At 43.1% G+C, this 21,651-nt stretch overlaps 1 protein-coding gene across 6 annotated transcripts in view; it reads right to left on the bottom strand.

The window, feature by feature from the left end:
- Nucleotides 1–21,651, bottom strand: part of ZDHHC3 (zDHHC palmitoyltransferase 3) — a 45,926-nt gene that overhangs the window by 4,215 nt on the left and 20,060 nt on the right. For 5 of the 6 annotated variants that reach the window (XM_077304391.1, XM_077304392.1, XM_077304390.1 and 2 more), the window contains 3 exons: nt 19,889–19,985; nt 16,890–16,971; nt 13,430–13,560 (listed from right to left, as the gene is read on the bottom strand). In XM_077304391.1, the coding sequence (XP_077160506.1) occupies nt 13,430–13,560; nt 16,890–16,971; nt 19,889–19,985 (310 nt within the window). Of the gene's footprint in view, nt 1–6,964; nt 8,798–13,429; nt 13,561–16,889; nt 16,972–19,888; nt 19,986–21,651 lie in introns of those variants that run through there. The other variant, XM_077304394.1, reaches the window with a different exon arrangement.

Raw genomic sequence — 21,651 nt, 5'->3', positions numbered from 1 at the left:
TTGGTGTAATGGTTAGGGATGCAGACTTGTAATTTGGCATGCCGGGTTCGATTCTGCTCTCCCCCACATGCAGCCAGCTGGGTGACTTTGGACTCGCCACGACGCTGATAAAACTGTTCTCACTGAGCAGTGATATCAGGGCTCTCTCAGTCTCACCTACCTCACAGGGTGTCTGTTGTGGGGGGAGGAATGGGAAGGCGACTGTAAGCCGCTTTGAGCCTCCTTTAGGTAGGGAAAAGTGGCATATAAGAACAAACTCTTCATCTTCTTCTTTTGTAAGAATTTCCAGTTAAGAATCTGGGGAGAGAAGAAATCTGCCACCTGTTTGATCAGGGGCCTTTTAATATCAATTAATCCAACAATATTTGCAGCCCAAACTGCTATCCTAATAAAAAAGATGTTTAAAAATACTTCCCCATGATCAATAGACAAAAGGTGTATACAATCTCCCTCTACTACTGGAGCTTTAAAAAAACAACACTGATTTTGCACCACTTTCTTCTGCTGATACATTTGGTTGACTTTGTATTTCATGCCCCCAGAAACCGAATCTCAAAGGGTTCTGCCATACTCCCCAAACCAACCACTTTTCACAGCATCTCACTTATAGAAGAACAGGAAACACAGCCATTCAGACACAAACACAATAGAGACAACCAAGACACAAACATGACATGATAAACAGCTAGGTCTCTAGTCTAGACACACCTTTTCTCTTCTTAATGGCCACACCTCCTGTAAAATGCCAATATTTGAACATCAGTACAAAGGTTTGGATTGAATGAGACAGGCCTTCTTGGAGTTATACATGTTCTTTTAACACAAGCTTTCTACAAAATGTTAAACTTCTGTTCCCATCAAAACAACCAGAAACTAAAGTCTGATAGGAATTTCTGAAGTAGGACAGTATACCCAGATTTTATGTTCAAAAACCTCTTACTCCTGGGTGGAGTCACAGAATACAAACATGGCCCCAAGAAGCAGATCAAGGTGATTGTTAAAAAAAATCTAATGTATAAAGGTAAAGGTATCCCCTGTGCAAGCACCGGGTCATGTCTGACCCTTGGGGTGACGCCCTCTAGCGTTTTCATGGCAGACTCAATACGGGGTGGTTTGCCATAGAGCAGCCTTTTAAAAACTTTAGAATGTGGAGGAGCCCCTGAAATAATTTTTCAGACTTCAAGGACCCCTGAAAGTGATGACAGCTGTCTGCACCCTAAGCCCCCCTTTTGCTCCTTCCCCCCCAACCTTTACTACTACTACGTCACTTCTGCCTCTTGTAGGCCAGAAATAACAGTAGGAGCCGAGAAGACAGCCCAGACACTGCTCCCACGGACCACCAGGGGTCCAGAGACCCCTGGTTGGATATCCCTGGTGCAGAGGGTGGAAACAACAGTCATTCACAGAGCTTTTTTTTGTCCCTGGAAAAAGTAGTGTATGAAAACAAGGCTTCATGTTGCTGAAGGTTACCAATGACTCTTCACCAGATGGTTAACTGATAACAGCCAGCCAGTGTGGAGTGCTAGTAGAATCTGGAAAACCCCAGTTTAAGCCCCCATTGTGCTACAGAAGAATCCTGGGTCACCTTCAGCCAGTCACAAATGCAGGATAAAAATGGAAAAGTAAAAACTGCTTTGGGTCTCCACTGTGTAAGTAAGCAAGTGAATTAATTTGAGCACAGGGATGTCAGCCTCCAGGAGGGATTTAGGGATTCCTGGGATTACAGCTCATTTCCAGACTACAGAGATCAATTCCCTTGAAGAAAGTGGATCCTTTGAAGGGTGGACTCCATAGCATTGTACCCCATCAAGGTCCTGTCCTCCCCAGGCTCCAACACCAAATCTCCAGAAGTTTCCCAATGTGGATCCTGCACCCCTATGAGGACATACTACTTACAGAAGGGTTCCATTACCCAATTGGAAAGAACTTACCTCGTGCCAGTATATGGAGTTCAGGGCAGCGTAGATTGCTCTCCCCTTTTCAGTTTATGTCTACAAGTCAGTGAAGTACAAGAGGCTGTCAAGCCCAAAGGGACATTGTGGGACAGCAGAGATCTTGCCAAGGTCACAGTCTCAAACTAGCTATTATAGCACACTACCTCAGATATTCAACACTATGGAACAGGTGCTATCACAAATAATTGTTATTTCAAATATTTTTTTAAAGGGAGTTGGCAGAATATGCCACAGGCTCCCTTTGCCTCTGGGGTCTTCATGTGCTGTTTTCTTGGCCCATAAAACTTGTCAACTACACATAGAGTGGATTTTAGATTCAGGTGGGTCGCCATTTTGGTCTGAAGCAGCAGGACAAAGTTCGAGTCCTGTGGCAGCTTTAAGACTAACAAAGTTTGGTTTAAAGTATAAGCTTTCTTCGGTTGTGCACACTTCTTCGGTTAGTGGGTTTTAACTCCAGGCGGAAGGGATAAGCTACCAAGATGATATCTCTGGATGCAAAATGGTGCTTAGGTCAAAGAAACACAGGAATTTCTAGGCTGTGATTTGATGACCTAGGGCAGGGGTGGTCAACCTGTGGTCCTCCGGATGTCCATGGACTACAATTCCCATAAGCCCCTGCCAGCATTTGGGAATTGTAGTCCATGACCATCTGGAGGACCACAGGTTGACTACCCCTGCCTTAGGGCACATTATAATTCAATATTGTTGAACACAAGACATGATCCTAATAACAAAGATCATGTAGGGTTTAAAAAAAAAAGAATCCAGGATAGATTATCATATTTTGGTCCCGGTTTCAAGTTCCGGCTAGTAGGTAAACTATAGTGCACTAGCACTAGTGTGGGAAGGTTACTAGGAGAAGAGGGAAGCCAGCAAACACCATGCTTAGGCACACCGAGGCAAACTAGTCTACTGTTATTCTGAACGACAGACGCCAATCGGGACTTTGTAAGGCAGCTCCCACACAAGCTGTTTGGGCTGAAATGGTCACCGTACATTTTTGTGGACAGTACAACTGTTGCAGCGGCCAAATCCTTTTTTTCAGACATAGCTTACAGTGTTATTTTTGGCATCTGCCTGCCCAGTGGGAACTGGCAAAGGGCAACTGAGGTCCGGATTGGGGAGTGGTCAGATTTAGTGACTTAATTGTCAAGGCCCTGCCCCTTTACGCAGCTACTTCAAAAATGACTTGTAACAGGGTCCTTTCCCTGATTCCTTCTAAACAGGGGAGGATTGCAAAGAAGAAATAAGATGAAGAAATGATTAATTAAAGGACTCATTACGCTAATAGCTAAAACAGTGAGCTTGGGTGCGGGTGGGGACACATTGCTTGCAAGTGTGCATTTAAAAATGGTTCGTTCTTTTACTGTACAGCAGTGAGACGGCATGACTGACAGAACAATGAAAGCCCGTAGAGGCTTGTTGGGGTTTCAAAGACCAGGAAATGAATAGAGGGCTGCTTACTTTAATGGTGTGGTGGGAGGGAGAGATGCAAGAACTTCAATTATTGAGGGATTTGTTGCTTCTAAGGGTCAGTTCTATTAGCATGTAAAAATGCAACTCGCAGATCAATTAAGGAAAAAAACCTCTCTGAGCAGCGCTGGACGAATTTGGCTCAAAGTGATTACAGTGCTGAACCTCTCACACTTGGAGAAGTGGGTTTTGTTTGCATAGCTCGTTTCCCAAAGTTGGGAAAGCTCTCCTGCAGCAAAGGGGGCAGGAGTCCTTCCCTGGAGACAATTGAACAGGGTTTCCATAATGTACGTCCACATGTATTTTCTATAACGATGGCTATTGCAGGCTTGTAATGGGACTATTAAAGGTAAAGGTATCCCCTGTGCAAGCATCAAGTCATGTCTGGCCCTTGGGGTGACGCCCTCTAGCGTCTTCATGGCAGACTCAATACAGGGTGGTTTGCCAGTGCCTTCCCCAATCATTACCGTTTACTCCCCAGCAAGCAAGCTGGGTACTCATTTTACCGACCTCGGAAGGATGGAAGGCTGAGTCAACCTTGAGCCGGCTGCTGGGATCGAACCCCCAGCCTCATGGGCAGAGCTTTCAGACTGCACATCTGCTGCCTTACCACTCTGCGCCACAAGAGGCTCTAATGGGACTATTAAGTGTGGATAATTCCACTTCCATTGGAGACCAGATTAATACAATCGTTGAATGATCCCAATGAAGAAACTACAAACATTGGTAGTGTCCATATTGATTCAGTGGGTTACTCTAATTGAAGGACAGATAGCTGCTGAAACTCTTGCAAATGCCAACTAGCTCCCAAAATGTGCTAAGGCAAGCCATGACAAGACATAAACACAAGTAGTAAACTGGAATTCTGCTAGCTGGAGTAACACCAGAGGCTTTTAAGCAGAGACTACATGGCCATTTGACAGCAATGCTGATTCTACGACTCGCTATGAAATTAGCTGAGGGAGGGCAAGAAGTGACAATCTGGAACTCAGCTCTTGTGGCCCTTTCTTATATGACCAAGGAAAGGCCAGTCACCACTTTGGGTCAAGAAGGAATTTTCCTTCAGGCCGGATTTAACCCAGGTATTCCTCCTGAAGGTTTTTTTCCCCCTTAGTCTGGCCACAGAGGAGAGGTCAGTGGGGGAGTATGGGTAAATTTCCTGCATTGTGCACTGTAAACTAAACATGAGCAGGCAGTATGATGCAGCGGTAAAAAAGGCAAATGCCATTTTGGGCTGTATCAACAGAGGCATCACATCAAAATCACAAGATGTCATAGTCCCATTGTATACGGCACTGGTCAGACCACACCTGGAGTACTGTGTGCAGTTCTGGAGGCCTCACTTCAAGGACGTAGATAAAATTGAAAGGGTACAGAGGAGAGCGACGAAGATGATCTGGGGCCAAGGGACCAAGCCCTATGAAGATAGGTTGAAGGACTTGGGAATGTTCAGCCTGGAGAAAAGGAGGTTGAGAGGGGACATGATAGCCCTCTTTAAGTATTTAAAAGGTTGTCACTTGGAGGAGGGCAGGATGTTGTTTCTGCTGGCTGCAGAGGAAAGGACACGCAGTAATGGGTTTAAACTTCAAGTACAACGATATAGGCTAGATATCAGGAAAAAAATTTCACAGTCAGAGTAGTTCAGCAGTGGAAGAGGCTGCCTAAGGAGGTGGTGAGCTCCCCCTCCCTGGCAGTCTTCAAGCAAAGGTTGGATACACACTTTTCTTGGATGCTTTAGGATGCTTTGGGCTGATCCTGCGTTGAGCAGGGGGTTGGACTAGATGGCCTGTATGGCCCCTTCCAACTCTATGATTCTGTGATTCTATGATTGAACTATAATACTTGGGCAACCCCCCAGTTCTTGTGGCTGTGTTTTTAGGTAGTGAAACATGTTCACCAGCCTTGCTCCACAATGAATCAGTCACATTTCACTTAACTTTTTGTAACTTTTTCACAATGTGCTAGCCAATTGAGACTTGGGGCCCTAACTGAACTATCGAAGTTCCACCCGGCCTGTAAAACGGCGCTCTCCCACCAGCCTTAAAGTTGAGGCCAAAGTAAGCTAATACAGCCAACAAAATCTAAGGGCCTCTCCCCATTCATTGCCATGGTATTCCCACCAGTAAACCAAAAGGTGAGTTCAAAGGGGAAAACCAGGGCACTGCAAGATTTTAATTATTGTTTTAATTGTAATTTTACTAGCACACGTATGTATGTTGTGTGATACGAAAGCCCCCCCCCCCAGTCTGCTTGCAGTTTCACCTTCCTTTAATGTTATTGTTGTTATGACCTTACTGTTACTTGAATGATGTTACCTGTACTATTTTATTGTTTCATGTAAACCTCCCTGAGCCTTCGGGGAGGGCGTTATATAAATACAATAAATAAATAAATATAAATAAATTTTCTGAGGGTTTTTGTTTTTGTAAATGGAACTAACTTGTGAATATTTCAGCTTTTTATAATCACTACTCCTGTATCTTGGGAAATTTCCAAGGGTTTGTTTTTACTTTTCCCAACACAGATTAATTGTGGGGGAAGGGGGACTATTTTACAAGGGTGGCCTACATGTTCCTTTCCACCACCAAGTCAAGTTGATTTTTTTGCTCTGCGTGTGTAAAAGGTCCTGTACCACAACAGAAATCTTTGATAAAGTCCTACTAACACACCATCCTATGTTTAAATACCTCTGCTCTGCGATTCATAATACTGTAGCTTCCAATTTGTCCAGCTCGGAATTCTGTCACCCCCCCCAAAGGATACAAAACCATTTTCAAAAATGATTTTCAAAGAGCTTCAAAGGAAAAAATTTAAAATTAAATATTACTTTGATTTAAAAAGTGTAAAAAAGGATAGGTTCATAGGAAGCCCAATGCATACATTAACACACAATACACTTTGTTTGGACTAAATTTACATACAAAATAATGCAGAGATGAACAGAGTAAAACATAGATCCAGTTGCAAAATAGTAAATCCAGGGTAAAATAATATATACACACAAAAATGTATATAATTTGGCTGTGTTAATAATTCATGCAGTTGACAGAACAGGCTCTGGCTTATACCACAACTCATAAGTACCCCCTCCCCCCAAAAAAGACTCTTGATTTAACAGCAGAATTTGTCCAGATTAAAATCCACAGAAGGCTATTTAATATTATCCTGAAGATTGGACCATCCTGTCCCACCAGCCATACCCAAGTGCTTGCCAGAATGCATCTCCAAGGCTGCACATCATGTATTTATTTATTGCTTGATTTATATCACGCCCCTCACTTACGTCCCAGAACAGCTAACGACATTCTAGTTTCGATACAATAAGAACACTAGAAGTAATATAACAGTTCCCATTAAATACGAAAAATAAACAATAAAGCGTTCAGCACCTGGTAGAAACCAATGACCATCCTCCTTAGATATTGATTATAGACAATGGCCAATGACTTTACACCCAAGTTCTAAGTATTTAGTCTTGTCCTTCTATTACCCTGGGCTGGAATCACCCCCTCCCCAAAAAAGACAGAGAAACGGTGTTCAGAAAAGGTTTATTGCATTTGTGGTTTTTCCCCCCCAAATGGAAGCATTGACAGAATTGAAAAGATGCAGCATTCACATTACTTTCAAAATGAGACAGATCCACCCTTTTCCTCCAGTGGCTTCCCTCCCACCCCATGACTTTGATTCTATTGAAAGAATAAATTCAAGAGCATAGCTTATTTTGTAGTTCTGTTTCGGGGGCTTTTTCCCCCACAAATTACTCTGATGCTTTCCCATCCCACCCACGCATACACCTGTGATTTGAAATATGCAGCAAAACCCCTGCCCAAATACAAAAGCATTATAGACTCAGTCAATCTGGGTGTGATCAGTTTTACCCGTTTTTAAAGGAATGCCCTCCCTACACTTCCAGCTCTCGGGTTCATGGTATGCATGACGTTTGCCAGCCAGAGTCATGGCAGAAGGCATGCATGAACCTTTAATACTTGACATTTTCCCCAATGTAAAATATATAATATGTATAAATATAAAGGAGAATAAACATTTACAGAGCTATAAAAGACTGGGAATGCTAGAGATGGGCGGTGGGGGGGGGGGTGAGGGGTGAGACACAACACTGACACATCTACCAAAACTTTCTGTGCTTGGGTTTTAAATCTGGGCCTGAAAGTTACTTCCACGTGTGAACACCATTCATTAGACTCTCTAATCTTTTGTTTGGATTAAACCAATAGATGTTATCTGGATACTCCAGGGGTAGTCAAACTGCGGCCCTCCAGATGTCCATGGGCTTCAATTCCCATGAGCCCCTGCCAGCGTTCGCTGTGTGTCCATGGACTACAATTTTGCATTCACTGGCAAGGGCTCATGGGAATTGTAGTCCATGGACATCTGGGGGGCCGCAGTATGACTACCCCTGCTCCACACATTTAACTCAAGGTTCCTTCCTCCATCCTCAACAGTAAGGCATTAAAATCCAACCATACAAAACACCTCTATGGTTTAACCTAGGAAGATAACATTTCCTGCTAAACAGGAAAAGCTATGATGCCAAACTATGCATGGGAGACACAAACCATTTGCTGGAACCAGGAGCATTCAAAATAAGATGGTTTTAACCATTTGTGAAAAGCAAGATCAATATTAACTGGGACCCTTGCCACATGGCCCCGCCTTCCATCTTTCCGTTGTTAGCACGTGATGCTTAAATGCAAGCGAGGGGGAAATACCATAAAGAAAGAGACCCACTGATGGAAGCATCATCTGTCTTCAAGAAATACGTGTTTATTAAGGAAGATGGGGCTGTTGGCTTAGGCGGTCTCAGTTGCCGACTGTGGTGGAAGACGACTCAGTCAATATCGGTGAGTTCAGAGGAGAGATTCCCCTTTACATTAGTTATGCCATACAGAAAGTAGACGAGGGGGGGAGGGGGAACAAACAAACAGGCCAGTGAAGTTAACAAGTTAAAAAATTAAAGAGCTTCAGCCACCGGAGAGAGAGAAAGAGAGAGAAAGAAAGAAAGAATTACTGAAATTTTTCAGAATACAGGGTTGCTGGCTGTTTTTCTTTTCGCTGCAGTGTTCAGCCGTTTAATAGGCTTTTTTAATATAAAAAAAGATTTTGCCTTTTCCTTTGAAACATTCATGTAAAATGACCGTAGTGCTGTAAAATGTGGTTTTTGTTTTAATGGAAATGTTGTTCAGGAATTCTTAGACCACATACTGATATGGGTCTGCTTTGCCTTGGTCTGGAGTAGCAAATGGGCTAACCCAAACTATAGAGAACGGGTGGCCAAATACTGCTTTCATGTTCATCCATTTTGTTTTTTTAGCCCATCTTCTCTCTTCTTTTTTCAATTGTTCTATTCCCTGAAAACAGAAATATGACATTTTCAGTCAGGAACTCGATTCTGAAGTTCTGGTTTCGGGGAAAAGGACCCCTTTTAAAGCTACCCTGGTTGGACCAGGAAACAAACAGATTCATTTCCTGAAAGTCTCCCTCATTTTTTTAAAAACTGTTAAAAATAAGAAAAATTCCCCCCACCACAATCCATAAATAAAGCTGAGCGAACAATCAACACAAGTGTTCATGATATTTCAGGGGAAAGGGACAACGCCTTCATCCCAATAACAGCTTTTGAAGGCAGTTTTACATTTGTATGAAGAGACCTCCTTATTTTCCCCCTCCTTCAAGAGTTGCCAGTTTCTGCACTAGCATTTGAAAAAAACAGCCCAGTTTTAGGTATGACTTTTGAAGCTCCTAAACTTCAGACTGGGTAAACAGGCTGACAGCAGAGAAAAGAACTGAAGGATAAAGTATGAGCATATTAAATGGTGAGAAAAGGATCACACAGTGTTAGTGAAGGCTAAAATACAGGGCTTTTGAGCAACATATTGTTAGTAAATTCCTTCAGCGTTGTTCACATTCAAAGACGTATTCACACATGCAGAGCTCTTATAACTACAAATGGGGTGGGAGGGGAGATGCAAGAAGTGTTGATAATGGTATTTTCCACACAGGCTAGCTTGGGAGAAACCTCCATATCTTCCCTCACCCAACCACAGTAAAGTAAGAAATCAGAGTCACAGTCAAAAGATGACACTCATGAGATATCAAGATATAAACCACCTAAGAACAGTGACCATGACCCTAATTAATTGAACATATAAGGTGCCTAGAATTTCCAAGAGGGTTGGATTTTAATTTGAAAGAAAGGATTGTGAAAAATGAGGGGACAAGTCAAAAAGGAAGCCCAATGAGGAAGTCAGGAAAATCGATACCCTTCTGGAACATTGGAAATTACTTAAAACTACTATCAGGCCTTAGATAAAACATGTCCCTCAAATTAGAATGGGTAAGGACACGCCCAAGAGGATGCCACTATGAGTAAACAGCAGTGGCAAAGGGAATTCCTTTGAATAGTGCCAATTTTGTCCAGATCAAATTGAAGCAATGCATGAATGAATGAATGCTAGCAAAAAACAGTACAAATCAATAAAGGAAGCCACAAAGGAAGCTGAGATGCAAAGTGTTAAGATATAAGCAAAGGCAACTAATGTTCCTTTGCACATATCATGAGAAAGAAACCAAAAAATAAACAGTGCAATCCTAAATAGATTTAGACCCTTCTAAATCCGCACAGTTTGTTTAGAAAGGTGTGACCCTGTTTAGGATCGAACTGGCTGTTGTAAAAGGATTACTGAAGGAAGGCAGAGAGGCTGCAAAGAAATGAAATTAAATTTGTACTGGTCATCAAAAAGAAGAGTTGGTTCTTATATGCTGCTTTTCTGTACCCGAAGGAGTCTCCAAGCGGCTTACAGTCGCCTTCCCTTTCCTATCCCAACAACAGACACCCTGTGAGGTGGGTGAGGCTGAGAGAGCCCTGATATTATTGAAGAAGAAGAGTTGGTTCTTATATGCTACTTTCCTCTCCCCAAAGGATTCTCCAAGCAGCTTACAGTCACCTTCCCTTTCCTCTCCCCACAACAGACACCCTGTGAGGGAGGTGAGGCTGAGAGAGCCCTGATATTACTGAAGAAGAGAGTTGGTTCTTATATGCCGCTTTTTTCTACATGGAGTCTCACTGACCGATTATGCACGGGCTGGAATGGCTATGATGGCAACAACAGAGCTGTAAAGAATGAGCAGTATAAGAATCCAAATAAATAAATAAAAACAAAATAAATCCACGGGCCTGGGAGCACCACAGGTGCAGGTGAGGGCTTGGTTGGGCTAGCCATGTGCATAATCAGAGGAGCCAGGCTTTCGGGCCCAGCTCCTCCCCCGACCTACGGTGTCCCTGTAGGGACACTTCTCTCGCCTGCCAACTCCGTGGAGCCATGGGGCTGACAGAACTGTCCCCCCACCCCAACCATGGTGGGAGAGCAGCATGCTGCTCCCCACCATCGTGCAGTGGGGACCCCGTGCCCCCGATTCCCCCCGTAGCTGCTGCCATGGCAGTGGAGCACTCCCGGCGCTTCCGGCCCTGCGTTGTGTTTTGGTCTTTTACAAAACCATCCTGCATAAGGAGCCATGAGCTAAGACACCTATTCCTGTTACGGATTCCTAACAGTGAGCTGCATTTGTTTTACAATGTTAGGACCAGTGCTCTTTAACTGAAGTGATCTGAAGTCAAGGGAGCAGTAGCAAATTCTCCATGGTTTCAGAAGGCACAAAATTATTCAAGAAAGTGAAATCCAAAGCAGATCATGGAGAACTTCAAAAGATAACCCTATGGACAGCTTGGTGGCAAAAGAGCAAACACAATTCAAGTGTATGTAGCACACCATGTCATATGGTGGCAAAAAATTCCAGCTTGGATCCACACTGGTGGTGGCTGAATTAGTTGTGAGTGTCATGGCGGACAGTTCCCTGACAGTGACAACGCAGCATGCAGCCAAAAGCAGAAAACTCATCAACGGAAATTATCCGGGAAAAGACTGAAATGAAAATGCCAGTATCACAACGTCTTTTGTGTAAGTATATGCTGCAGCCATACATGGAATGCCATATGCCGTTCAGGTGACCCCAGCTCTAAAAGGATTTAACAGCACTGGGAAAAAGAGCTACAAATTGTAGACACACCTCCCACATGAAGATTTTTTAAAATCTTATTCACGACAGTCAATAAAAGGAGAAGTTTTGTAAGATTATGATTTGTAGGGAGAGAATCTGCCCCCCCCCTTTCTGTGGTGGTTAGCAGAATAAACTGATCAGTAGCACGGTCCATAAAGACAAAAAGTAATATTATTTCACACTATGGACTTCAGTGTTACAGGGTATGGTGATAGCCATGTGATTTAGACAGATTTCTGACAAATAGGTATATCACCAGTTTATTTGGCTTCATCAGCTCAACAGAATCTCTATGTTGTCAGACAGTCCGTCCCCCCCCCCCCCCCCAAATTACAACATAATGCTATTGCCTTTATGTTCTGGCTACAGGTGCCCTTAGTCTGATCCAGTAGAGCTCCTCTTATATCCTTAGGCCAGTCCTGTCACACAGCACAATCAGCCCCAAGACGAAAAAGAAGAGCTGTTTTTTTGTACCCCGGAGAAAGAGAGGAAGGAAGAAGAAGAGCTGGGTTTTTTTATACCACGCTTTTTGCTACCCTAAGGAATCCCAAAGCAATTTTAAGCGCCTTTCCCTTCCTCTCCCTACAACAGTCACCCTGTGAGGTAGGTGAGGCTGAGAAAGCTCCAAGAGAACTGTGACTGAGTTCACAGGGCAGGGGTGGCCAAGCTTTGGCTCACCAGCATTCGCTGGCAGGGGCTTATGGGAATTGTAGTCCATGGACATTTGGAGAGCCACAGTTTGGCCACTCCTGGATGAGAACAACGTAAGTCGCTTTGGGCCCCCAAAGTGAAATAAGTAAAATAGAAATTAGTCATCTCAAACTACTACCCCTAAGCAGCATTGCACCATTTAAAAGTACACGGCTCAAGTCTGTTTCGGATTATACTGCTAGTGAGCTGAATTTAGGCAAATTAGCTTTGTGGGAAGAGATGGGATTCAACAGCTGCTATTACAGATTTAACCAAATACAAACTCACTGGCACAGAGCTGCTGGCTTTAGGGGGAAAATACACCCTCTCCTTCCCTCAATTATTTCACCTAAGGATGATGAGATAATTGATGATTGTTGCCAAGTTTCTAAAGGAATCTCCAGATGATCCCCTTGAAATCCACTTCTGAATTGCCACTCAGCAGTTATGCCCTGAAATGGTTTTCTGAAGTCAACAGATACGACCAGTTTGTTTTTGTTGGCCTGCTTTGATTTCCACTGCAGAACATTCTCCAGAAAACCATTCAAGACAAGCTGGATATGCTGCAAGAAGCGATGTCTTTCGACTGCAGCACGACCAAAGGTAGAAGAACAACCAATCCCAACTGCAGGCATTTCAAAACACTCCCTCTTCCTGTCACATATTAACAGAGTTTATTAACGGATGCTTGTCTCTCTTCCGTCTTTATCCAGTCGGACTCCTTGCAGGTGTTCTTAGCACCGCCTGCAAAAGTACCCCAAACACCACACCACTGCTTTCCTTTAGGTAATATCTCAAGAGTTGTAAGTACAGATTTCCTTTGCACCTGCATAAAAACGGCTGTGCCCCACGTTTCCCAAGTCATCTTCAGATAGCACCAGGTAAAGGTGTGAAGAACAACGTTCAAAAGTGCAAAATGGGACTTCAGAAGGGTAACCTTACTGGACATTTTTGAGGGTTTTCTAAAGTTTCTTTATTATATGGGATGAAAAAGCGCAAGGCAATCCCCACTTTCAAAAGAGCATGAGAGAGAATTTTTCCTACCTATCGGAAATACATTTGGTTACGTTTTACATTTCTCCTTAACCAAATGTTCAAAAATAAGCCTGGCTTCTTGGCACGGTATCTTTTTCCGGTTATTGTGTTTATAAAGGCCACTACTTGTCTCTGTGCCCAAGACCTTTTAAATATAAAATGAGGTGCAGAGAGAAAGCAAGAGACCAGGAAACACTCACCGTTTCGTCAGTGCAGATGGAATGCACCTGTGTTCCAAACATTACGGACGTGAAGATGAGAAAGAGGAGAGCCTCAAAACACAGGAGAATGAGGAGGATCACAGTTGTCGGCGGAGAGAAAGAACTGCACTCTGTGAAGACATGACATGGCAAAGGAATGAGTATGCTACAAGAAATGAATAAAGTATTTGGGAATAGTCAAGGTTGTGTGTGTAAAACATTAACACAAGGAACAGTATAATCCCTAAAACATAACTGGTGATGGAACTGGAATAAACAAGAGACAAAAGTTCTACTTTTGAGAGCCAGTTTGGTGTAATGGTTAGCAGTGTGGACTTCTAATCTGGCGAGCCGGTTCTGATTCCCCACTCCCCCACATGCAGTCAGCTGGGTGACCTTGGGCTCACCATAGCATTGATAAAGCTGTTCTGACCGAGCAGTAATATCAGGGCTCTCTCAGCCTCACCTACCTCACAGGGTGTCTGTTGTAGAGAGAGGAAAGGGAAGGTAAGCCGCTTTGAGACTCCTTCTGGGAGAGAAAAGTGCCATATAAGAACCAACTGTTCTTCTACTACTACTTATACGAAGGAAAGAGACCGCTATAATCAAATATGTTAATTCTGCATAACATATACAGGTTCCAGAAAGCGAGATTTTTTCTGGCGTGGAACTGTTTATTTTGTACAGAATTTGGGGGGGGGGGGAGCACAGGGAATGGATATGACCACATATATCATCCCCCCCCCCCCAAATCTAGTTGTTAAGACGGCACACCAAATAGGGGCATGATTGGAAAAGTGTCTACTGCAGCCTTTCTCAACTTTTTTATACTTGAGAGACCCCTGAAACGTTCTTCGGGCTCCTTTCCAGGGCTGTCAAGTTTCACAGAAACGTGATCTACGATTTAAAACAAACAGACAACCTTTGGGCTGCCACAGCTAGCACACACCATGCTAGCTTGGAGAGTTATTTCCAATGATGCAAAACACTAAGAGGTAATCATTGCCGCTACTGACCAGAATACAAATACATGCTGTGATGGTCCACAGGTTCCCATCCTAATTAAGTGCTCCCGTGAGCTTTGCCTTAAGTGTGCTTTCTAATCTCATGAGGCTTCATTAGCTCCATGCTATGAATCATTTAATACATTCTCTATCATCATAGACCGGGCTTTCTCAGCCAGGGTTCCATGAAGCCTTCTTGACGGCCTTGGAAGAGTTTCTCAGATGGGTGGGAGTTAATTAATTTTCATATTTTAAAAAATTTATTAAACATTGAAGGGGAGGAAAGTTAATATATCCATATGTGAGAATTCTCATTATGAGAATTTCCTTGGGAAACCTTCCCCCAGCCACCCTACAGCTCTAATCTTGTCCCTCCAGACTTCTTTTTGTTCCCCACGAGATGAGTTTCTGGAGGATGCCAAAACTTCTGTTTTGAAGTGGTATAAATCAGAGAGCTCAGGGTTCTTCATGGATAGCTTAGAGCAGTGGTTCTCAACCTTCCTAATGCCGTGACCCTTTAATGCAGTTCCTCATGTTGTGGTGACCCCCAACCATAAATTTATGCGGGTGTTCTTTCACAGAAATTAAACTGAAACTGACCAATGGCATAAAGTTCCATTGTTCATGATTGTATATAAATTGTTGTTGTTTTTTCAGGGTTGCTGCTGGAGCGACTGGCGGCCAAGCGCAGGCACCTGCAGGAGGAGCGGCAACAGTGGTGGTCCCCCCCCCCCCCGGCCAAGATCCTTGCCCAGATCTCCTGTGAAAGGATCGTTCAATCCCCCAAAGGGCTCCCGGCTCCCAGGTTAAGAACCACTGGCTTAGAGAAATGGAGACACTGCCTTCAGAAGTGTATAGAACTAGATGGAGGATACGTCGAGAAGCATTAGCTTCACATTTTGATATTTTTGTTTAATAAAGGTTTCTATTATTTTGTAAAAACAACTAAGCGAAATCTAGCCCCAATTTTGCTTGCCACTGTTCAAGATTTTGTTCTCAGCCTTCTGGAATTTTCATGATGAAGCAGGGATGGATCCTGCTTCTTCACAAGCACTTCCTCGTTTCTGCATGAAGAGTGAAAAGTTGACCTTTTCACTCCGTCTGCTCAATTTCCTTCCACCCTACAACCCTCATCCCATGCGGCTTTCATATCTGCGGGTCCTACAATTCTCAGCATAGCTTTTCTCAGTAGGGAAATGAACATCTTCCTTTATTACCAGCACAAATGTTACCAAACAGAAGAAGAGCCTTACTGGATTAGACCAGCAGCCCATTTAGTCCAGCATGGTGTCTCAGACAGTGAATTCCTCTAGAAGTCAAGCAACAAGGCACAGAGGTCATTTCCCTGCTGGTTGGATCCGACTCTATTAATAAATCTACCGTTTTATTCCATACAGTATGTCTACAGCTTTTTACTGCACCAGTTTAATTGTTTTTTGATAGTTATCTTTACAACAGATTTATGTAACGAACTAGACCAGTGATTCCCAAAGTGGGCGCTACCGCCCCCTGGTGGGTGCTGCAGAGATCCAGGGGGGTGGCGATGGGCCACAGGTGCATTTGGGGGCAATGAATAACTATTAAAATTTTAAAAAATTAATTTCCAGGGCGCTGAGTAATATTTTTTCTGGAAAGGGGGCGGTAGGCCAGATAAGTTTGGGAACCACTGAACTAGACTGACCACAAACTATAAAGGCCCATAATTTAACATGGGACTATTATGGGCTTTCATGACTAAACCCATGTTTCATCTATTAAGCTCAGTTCCTGTATTCAGAAGAACTTTTCACGGTTCTTCAAGAGCCAGTTTAGACAGGAAGAACAATATTCCACCGGACATTTGGTTGAAGCCGATCAACAACATCCACCGGGGCCCCAAGCACCCCCCTCATGATCTGAACCCAAACCTCAGCATATTTTGGAGAAAGGCTGGATCCTATAGGAAACACACTGGACACTGGAATTGATCATCTGGTCTAGGACCTGCTTTTGGAACATAAGAGGGCTCAAATAACTTTATCTGGCCTTGCGGTCCATAGAATCGATTAAGGTCCATAGTGTCCTACATAACATATTATATCATTGTATGTAATGGAGCAAACTGTATATTTTGGCTCATGGGAGGGCAGTATAGAAACATAAGAAATAAATAAAAATAAATACATTTACTATAGGTGGGAAGATAAAAATATTCTATGTCTTCTTAGGCAAAAGCCAGGTACTCAGATTTCCCAGAGTAATGACTGGACCCATATTGGAGGAAGAGGAAAGTGAAATCCCAAACACTTCTGGTTGTTGTGAGCCCATCTTAAACTGCACCTGGAAGAACAGATACATATGCCCTTGCAATAGCATTGGAGCCATTTCAATATGTACGGACCCCGTTCCAATTTACAAACATCTGCAGGAATCTGGAGTCCAATCAATTTGAAAGCATCATGTTTGTGCATACTCACTTGTCCAGTCTTCTTCAAAACAATACAGGAAGTGAAATCCAACCATGATTAGCGCATGCAGCGATATCAGTGCTATATACATCTGAAACACAATACATTATGAACAGTTGAGATGCAGGAAATGTCCCCTTTCTGTGCACAGTTCTATCATATCAGCAATACAGCTAGAGCAGGGGTGGTCAAACTGGCTCCCCAGATGTCCATGGACTATAATTACCATGCTGACAGGCGGCTCATGATGATTGTAGTCCATAGACATCTGGAAAGCCACAGTTTGGCCACTCCTGATATAGAGGAACACCAGCTAACAATGCATGTTTAGAAGTAACCGGCTTACAAGTTGGATCTTGATTAACCATAAGTGAAAGGATGCTCAGAGGGGCATATCTTTGCTGTTGTCTCTGACCACAGCACTCCCAGATTGTCCCGCCTTTCTCTTGTCCAGTGTGGTTGATCTAATAGACTTAAAATTAAGAAAGTCACTCCCAAGCCTGTTTATAATGAAAATATACAGTGGATCTTTCCAGTGAGTATTATATTGTTCCATAACAAAGTCAGCTGCATTATAATCATCCCCTCCCTTTGCCACCCCAATTCCTGGCAGGTTCCCCATGCTTCCTTCTTAGATCTGAGTACATTAAAAAGTTGCATACTTAAGGTGGAAAAAAAGCAATACTCTGAGAGTTCAATATACCCCTTTTTGCCCAGATGGTGTGCCAATTTTTAGCCGCAGCTGAAATCCAAGATGGCATTCAGGTCAGATAAACCTTCTTCCAGCCCTCATGATTAAAGACGCCCTTATCTTCAGCCTCATCTCCTAAATTACTTCAGCTAGAGAATGAATAGGCCTGTGCATACCCAGTGGGAAAATACCTGGAGTAAACTGACTGACTGAACAAGAGGTCCATTTTCCCTAACAATGCTGAATTATGTGATAAGAGCAGAGAGGGAGAAACTGCTACTCTTTCGCAATGAATATCATACTATTAAAGTAAATGAAGAGTTCCCCGTCATGCTCCAAGTCAGATGAGAGCCTTTTGAACATGGGCCATGTTTGCAATTACAGGTCAACTACCAACTCAGCAGTAATGTGGAGTAATGTTTGCAATTTATTGTACTCTTGAGGCAGAATCAGAAACGGAAAGGGTCAGAGCAATCCGGCCTGACTCTCTACCCCTAAGGCAGTGGTTCTCAACCTTCCTAATGCCCTGACCCTTTAATACAGTTCCTTATGTTGTGGTGACCCCCAACCATAAAATTAGGCAAGGGTTCTTTCACAGAAATTAAACCCAAACTGACCAATGGCGTGAAGATCCATTGTTCAGGATTGTATATAAATTGTTTTTTTTCAGGGGTTTCTCAGTTCAGTTCTGCCTCTTCTCCCACCATGCCGATCTCACTCTTTTCCACTGCTCCAGACAGACGAATACTCTGTCTCGATCTACCCTGCAAGGTTGTAGTGTGGCATCTGCAGGAGGAATGGCAACAGTGGCGGCGCCCCCTTGGCCAAGCTACTCACCCTGCCACGACCCTTGTGAAAGGGTCGTTCGACCCCCAGGTTGAGAACCGCTGCCCTAAGACCACTACCAGCCACCATGCCAATCCTTCTAAAACAAAAAAATTCTAAATGTCCATTTAGTTCTTTTCTACCCTACCTTTCTCCTCAGTGGAAACCCAAAGCAACTTGTATTGGTATCTTTTCCTCCATTTTATACAACAACCCTGTGAGGGAGGTTAGGCTCAGAGTGTGCAACGGACCCACGATCACCCAGCACACTTTTATGGCAGAGTGAGGATTTTAACCTGGGTCTCCCAATCCTTGCCTGACATTCTAACCACTCTACATTGTTTAATCAGCTAATCTTATTGCCCCAGCCTCAACCAAAGACCTGGCAGAAGAGCTCAGTTTTACTCTTGAGGCCTGACACTGTCATGTTTGGGATCTAGCAATGTAATGGGCTGGAACCCGGTCATCAGATCACAGCACTGGGAAACTGGGAAAGTTCTGTCAGGGCCCACAGTTCTCCTGGGAGCTTGTTCCACCTGGTCGGGGCCAGGACCAAAAAGGCCTTGGCCCTGGTTGAGGCCAGGTGCACTTCCCTTGGGCCGGGAACCTCCAACAGATTTGCGACCGCAGAATGAAGCGCTATGCAGGGGCATAAGGAGACAGGCGGTCCCTCAGATATGATGGACATAAAACTGGACATAAAACTAATGCCAGGTTCACTTTGACCCATGTGGCCAAAGCTGGAGTACTCAATAGGGTCTTTAGTTTTAAAACGTAAATAGTTCTTTGCAGTGTTTTTAATATTTCCTTTTTATATGCTTTTAATCGATGTTTGCCACCCTGAGCCTGTTGCCAGGGAGGGGCAGTCAATAAATATAATTAATAATGATGTAGTAGTAGTAGTAGTAGTAGTAGTAGTAGTAGTAGTAGTAGTAGTAGTAGTAGTAGTAGTAGTAGAGATTTAAGAAAGAGGTACAAACAACATACTAATTTGGAAGGAAAAAGCAAAAATCCACAGTCAACCAATCACGCCCAGGGTTTCCAGTCTCTTAGTATTTTCTTGACAAGTGATTGAAAATGAAAAGCCTGGTATAATCGGAACCCTTGTGTTCCTTTGCTGCTACACAATGAACGAACTGGGGAGGAGGGTTGCTTTACTGAAACAGCCTGGCCAATCTGGCAGACTTGGAGGTGGGGGGAAGAGACATTCTTTGTTAAAAACCAAAATGGTTCTCTATTATTGCAGTGTTTAAAATGTTTTACAATCAATAAAGTAAAGTTAGGCATGCTTCAGATGGCTTAATGTTATTCTTTAGCTGCATTACTCAAATGAGTAGCGGTTAACAAATCGTCACTCTTTCCACTAGCAAAAAATTCCACTGTAACCATTTTCAAAAACTCAACATCTTAAGCCATTGAGCAAGTCCCACTTGAAGTTTCATTGCTCCAGCATGAATGTGAAGGACAAAGAAATACTTTGTGAGACACTTACTGTAAACAGTACAAAGTACTTCTGGTTATTCTCTCCTACACAGTTGTTAACCCACGGACAGTGGTGATCCATTTTCCGAATACATCTCTTGCAAACACTAACAACAAAAAAGATAATTAAACTTCACAACCTGATCTGGAATCTCAGATGTTTAGAAAATTCAAGTATCTTACTAATACTTACTAAAGCACAAGGAAAATACAGATATCACCAAAAGCTACGGAGTTACCTAAACGAATGTAACATTTTTGGCACACATCATCATCCACAACTGAAGAAATATCAACTAGTTTTAAAGCAGCATTAAAAAGTGGGTGGGGGGGGGAAACTTGGATGCAATGCCTTTGAACGGCATTGCGTATTTTGCTTGCAACAGGCTGGGAGCGGTTCAGAATAATACTCCCATAGAGAATACCCAAAGCCTGGCCTCTGTTACCGATGAAATTCTCCCACAATCAGCTCTTCCCCTGGATTTGTGGTTCCGTACTAGTGTTATGAGAGGAGAATCAACAGTGTCTGAAACTGTTCCTTTGCAATCGATTTAATTCATTTCATTGCAGCCCATTCAACAACAAAAAAACACTCAACAAACTCCTTCAAAGAACAAACTGTCATACAGCAATGCAAGGATTTAAAAACACTGTTATAAATTTTAAGCTGCAAAAGAGTACGCAGCTGTACTCTTGTGCGACCCAGAAACAAAAAGAAATAACTCCTCTGTGTGTCCAAAATGTATTTAAAAAATGCACACAAGTTTGGGGGGTTTTTTTGCTATTGTCAAGTTGCAAAAGCATACAAGCTTCTCAACACTGAAGAAAAAACTGCAACAAAACGATTTACAATTAAATTTTTCACACTTCTGGCTGCTTGTACAGGAGTATTATCACTTCTGGGGAAAGCAAAAGCAAATAAAAATTCTCTTTCTGGAAAGTGGATATTTTATAAGTGTATTTAAAAATCCTCAACGGATAAACGTTTTTCTTGCACAAAATAGATTAATTTTCCTTTTGTGCCGGACAATAGCTATTGAACAACAAAGGTTGAGTCCAGTGACACCTTTAATCCCAACATTCTGGGTATACGTCTTCATGAAGTGTGCATGCACATGACAGCTTAACCTCAGAATTAAACTTTTTGGTCTTAAGGTGTCACTAGACTCAGACTTTGTTCTATTGCTTCAGGACAACGCTATCCAGCTGAATTGAACGATAACAGTCACTGAACCAATTGCATATAGCCTTTATTTTAGATATTTTGAAATAATATAATGCTTATTGTTCGCTACCTTGGGAGCCCAATTGGGATGAACACGTGGCACGGAAATATTTAAAATTAAAAAGCAAAATAAAATAATGGAATGGGGACACAATAAGAAAATCACATGACGGGAAGCCATTCCTCCAGAACCTTCACAAGCTGCAGAACAAGGGGACAGAAACTGAAGACCGTAGAGAGCCAGCTTGGTGTAGTGGTTAGGAGCGCTTCTAATCTTAATTTTTAATCTGGTGAGTCGAGTTTAATTCCTCACTCCTCCTCCACATGCAGCCAGCTGGGGGACCCTGGACTCAGCACTGATAAAGTTGCTCTGACTGAGCAATAATATCAGGGCTCTCTCAGCCTCACCCACCTCACAGGGTGTCTGTTGTGGAGAGAGGAAAGGGAAGGCAAATGTAAGCCATTTTGAGACTCCTTCTGGGAGAGAAAAGCGGCATATAAGAACCAACTCTTTGTCTTCTCCTAGAACAGGGGAATACTGGCAGGGG

The sequence above is a fragment of the Paroedura picta genome, chromosome 11 (assembly GCF_049243985.1).
Source record: "Paroedura picta isolate Pp20150507F chromosome 11, Ppicta_v3.0, whole genome shotgun sequence".
Lineage (NCBI taxonomy): Eukaryota > Metazoa > Chordata > Lepidosauria > Squamata > Gekkonidae > Paroedura > Paroedura picta.
The sequence above is the reverse complement of the archived record's forward strand: the minus strand, read 5'-3'. Positions and strand labels throughout refer to the sequence as shown.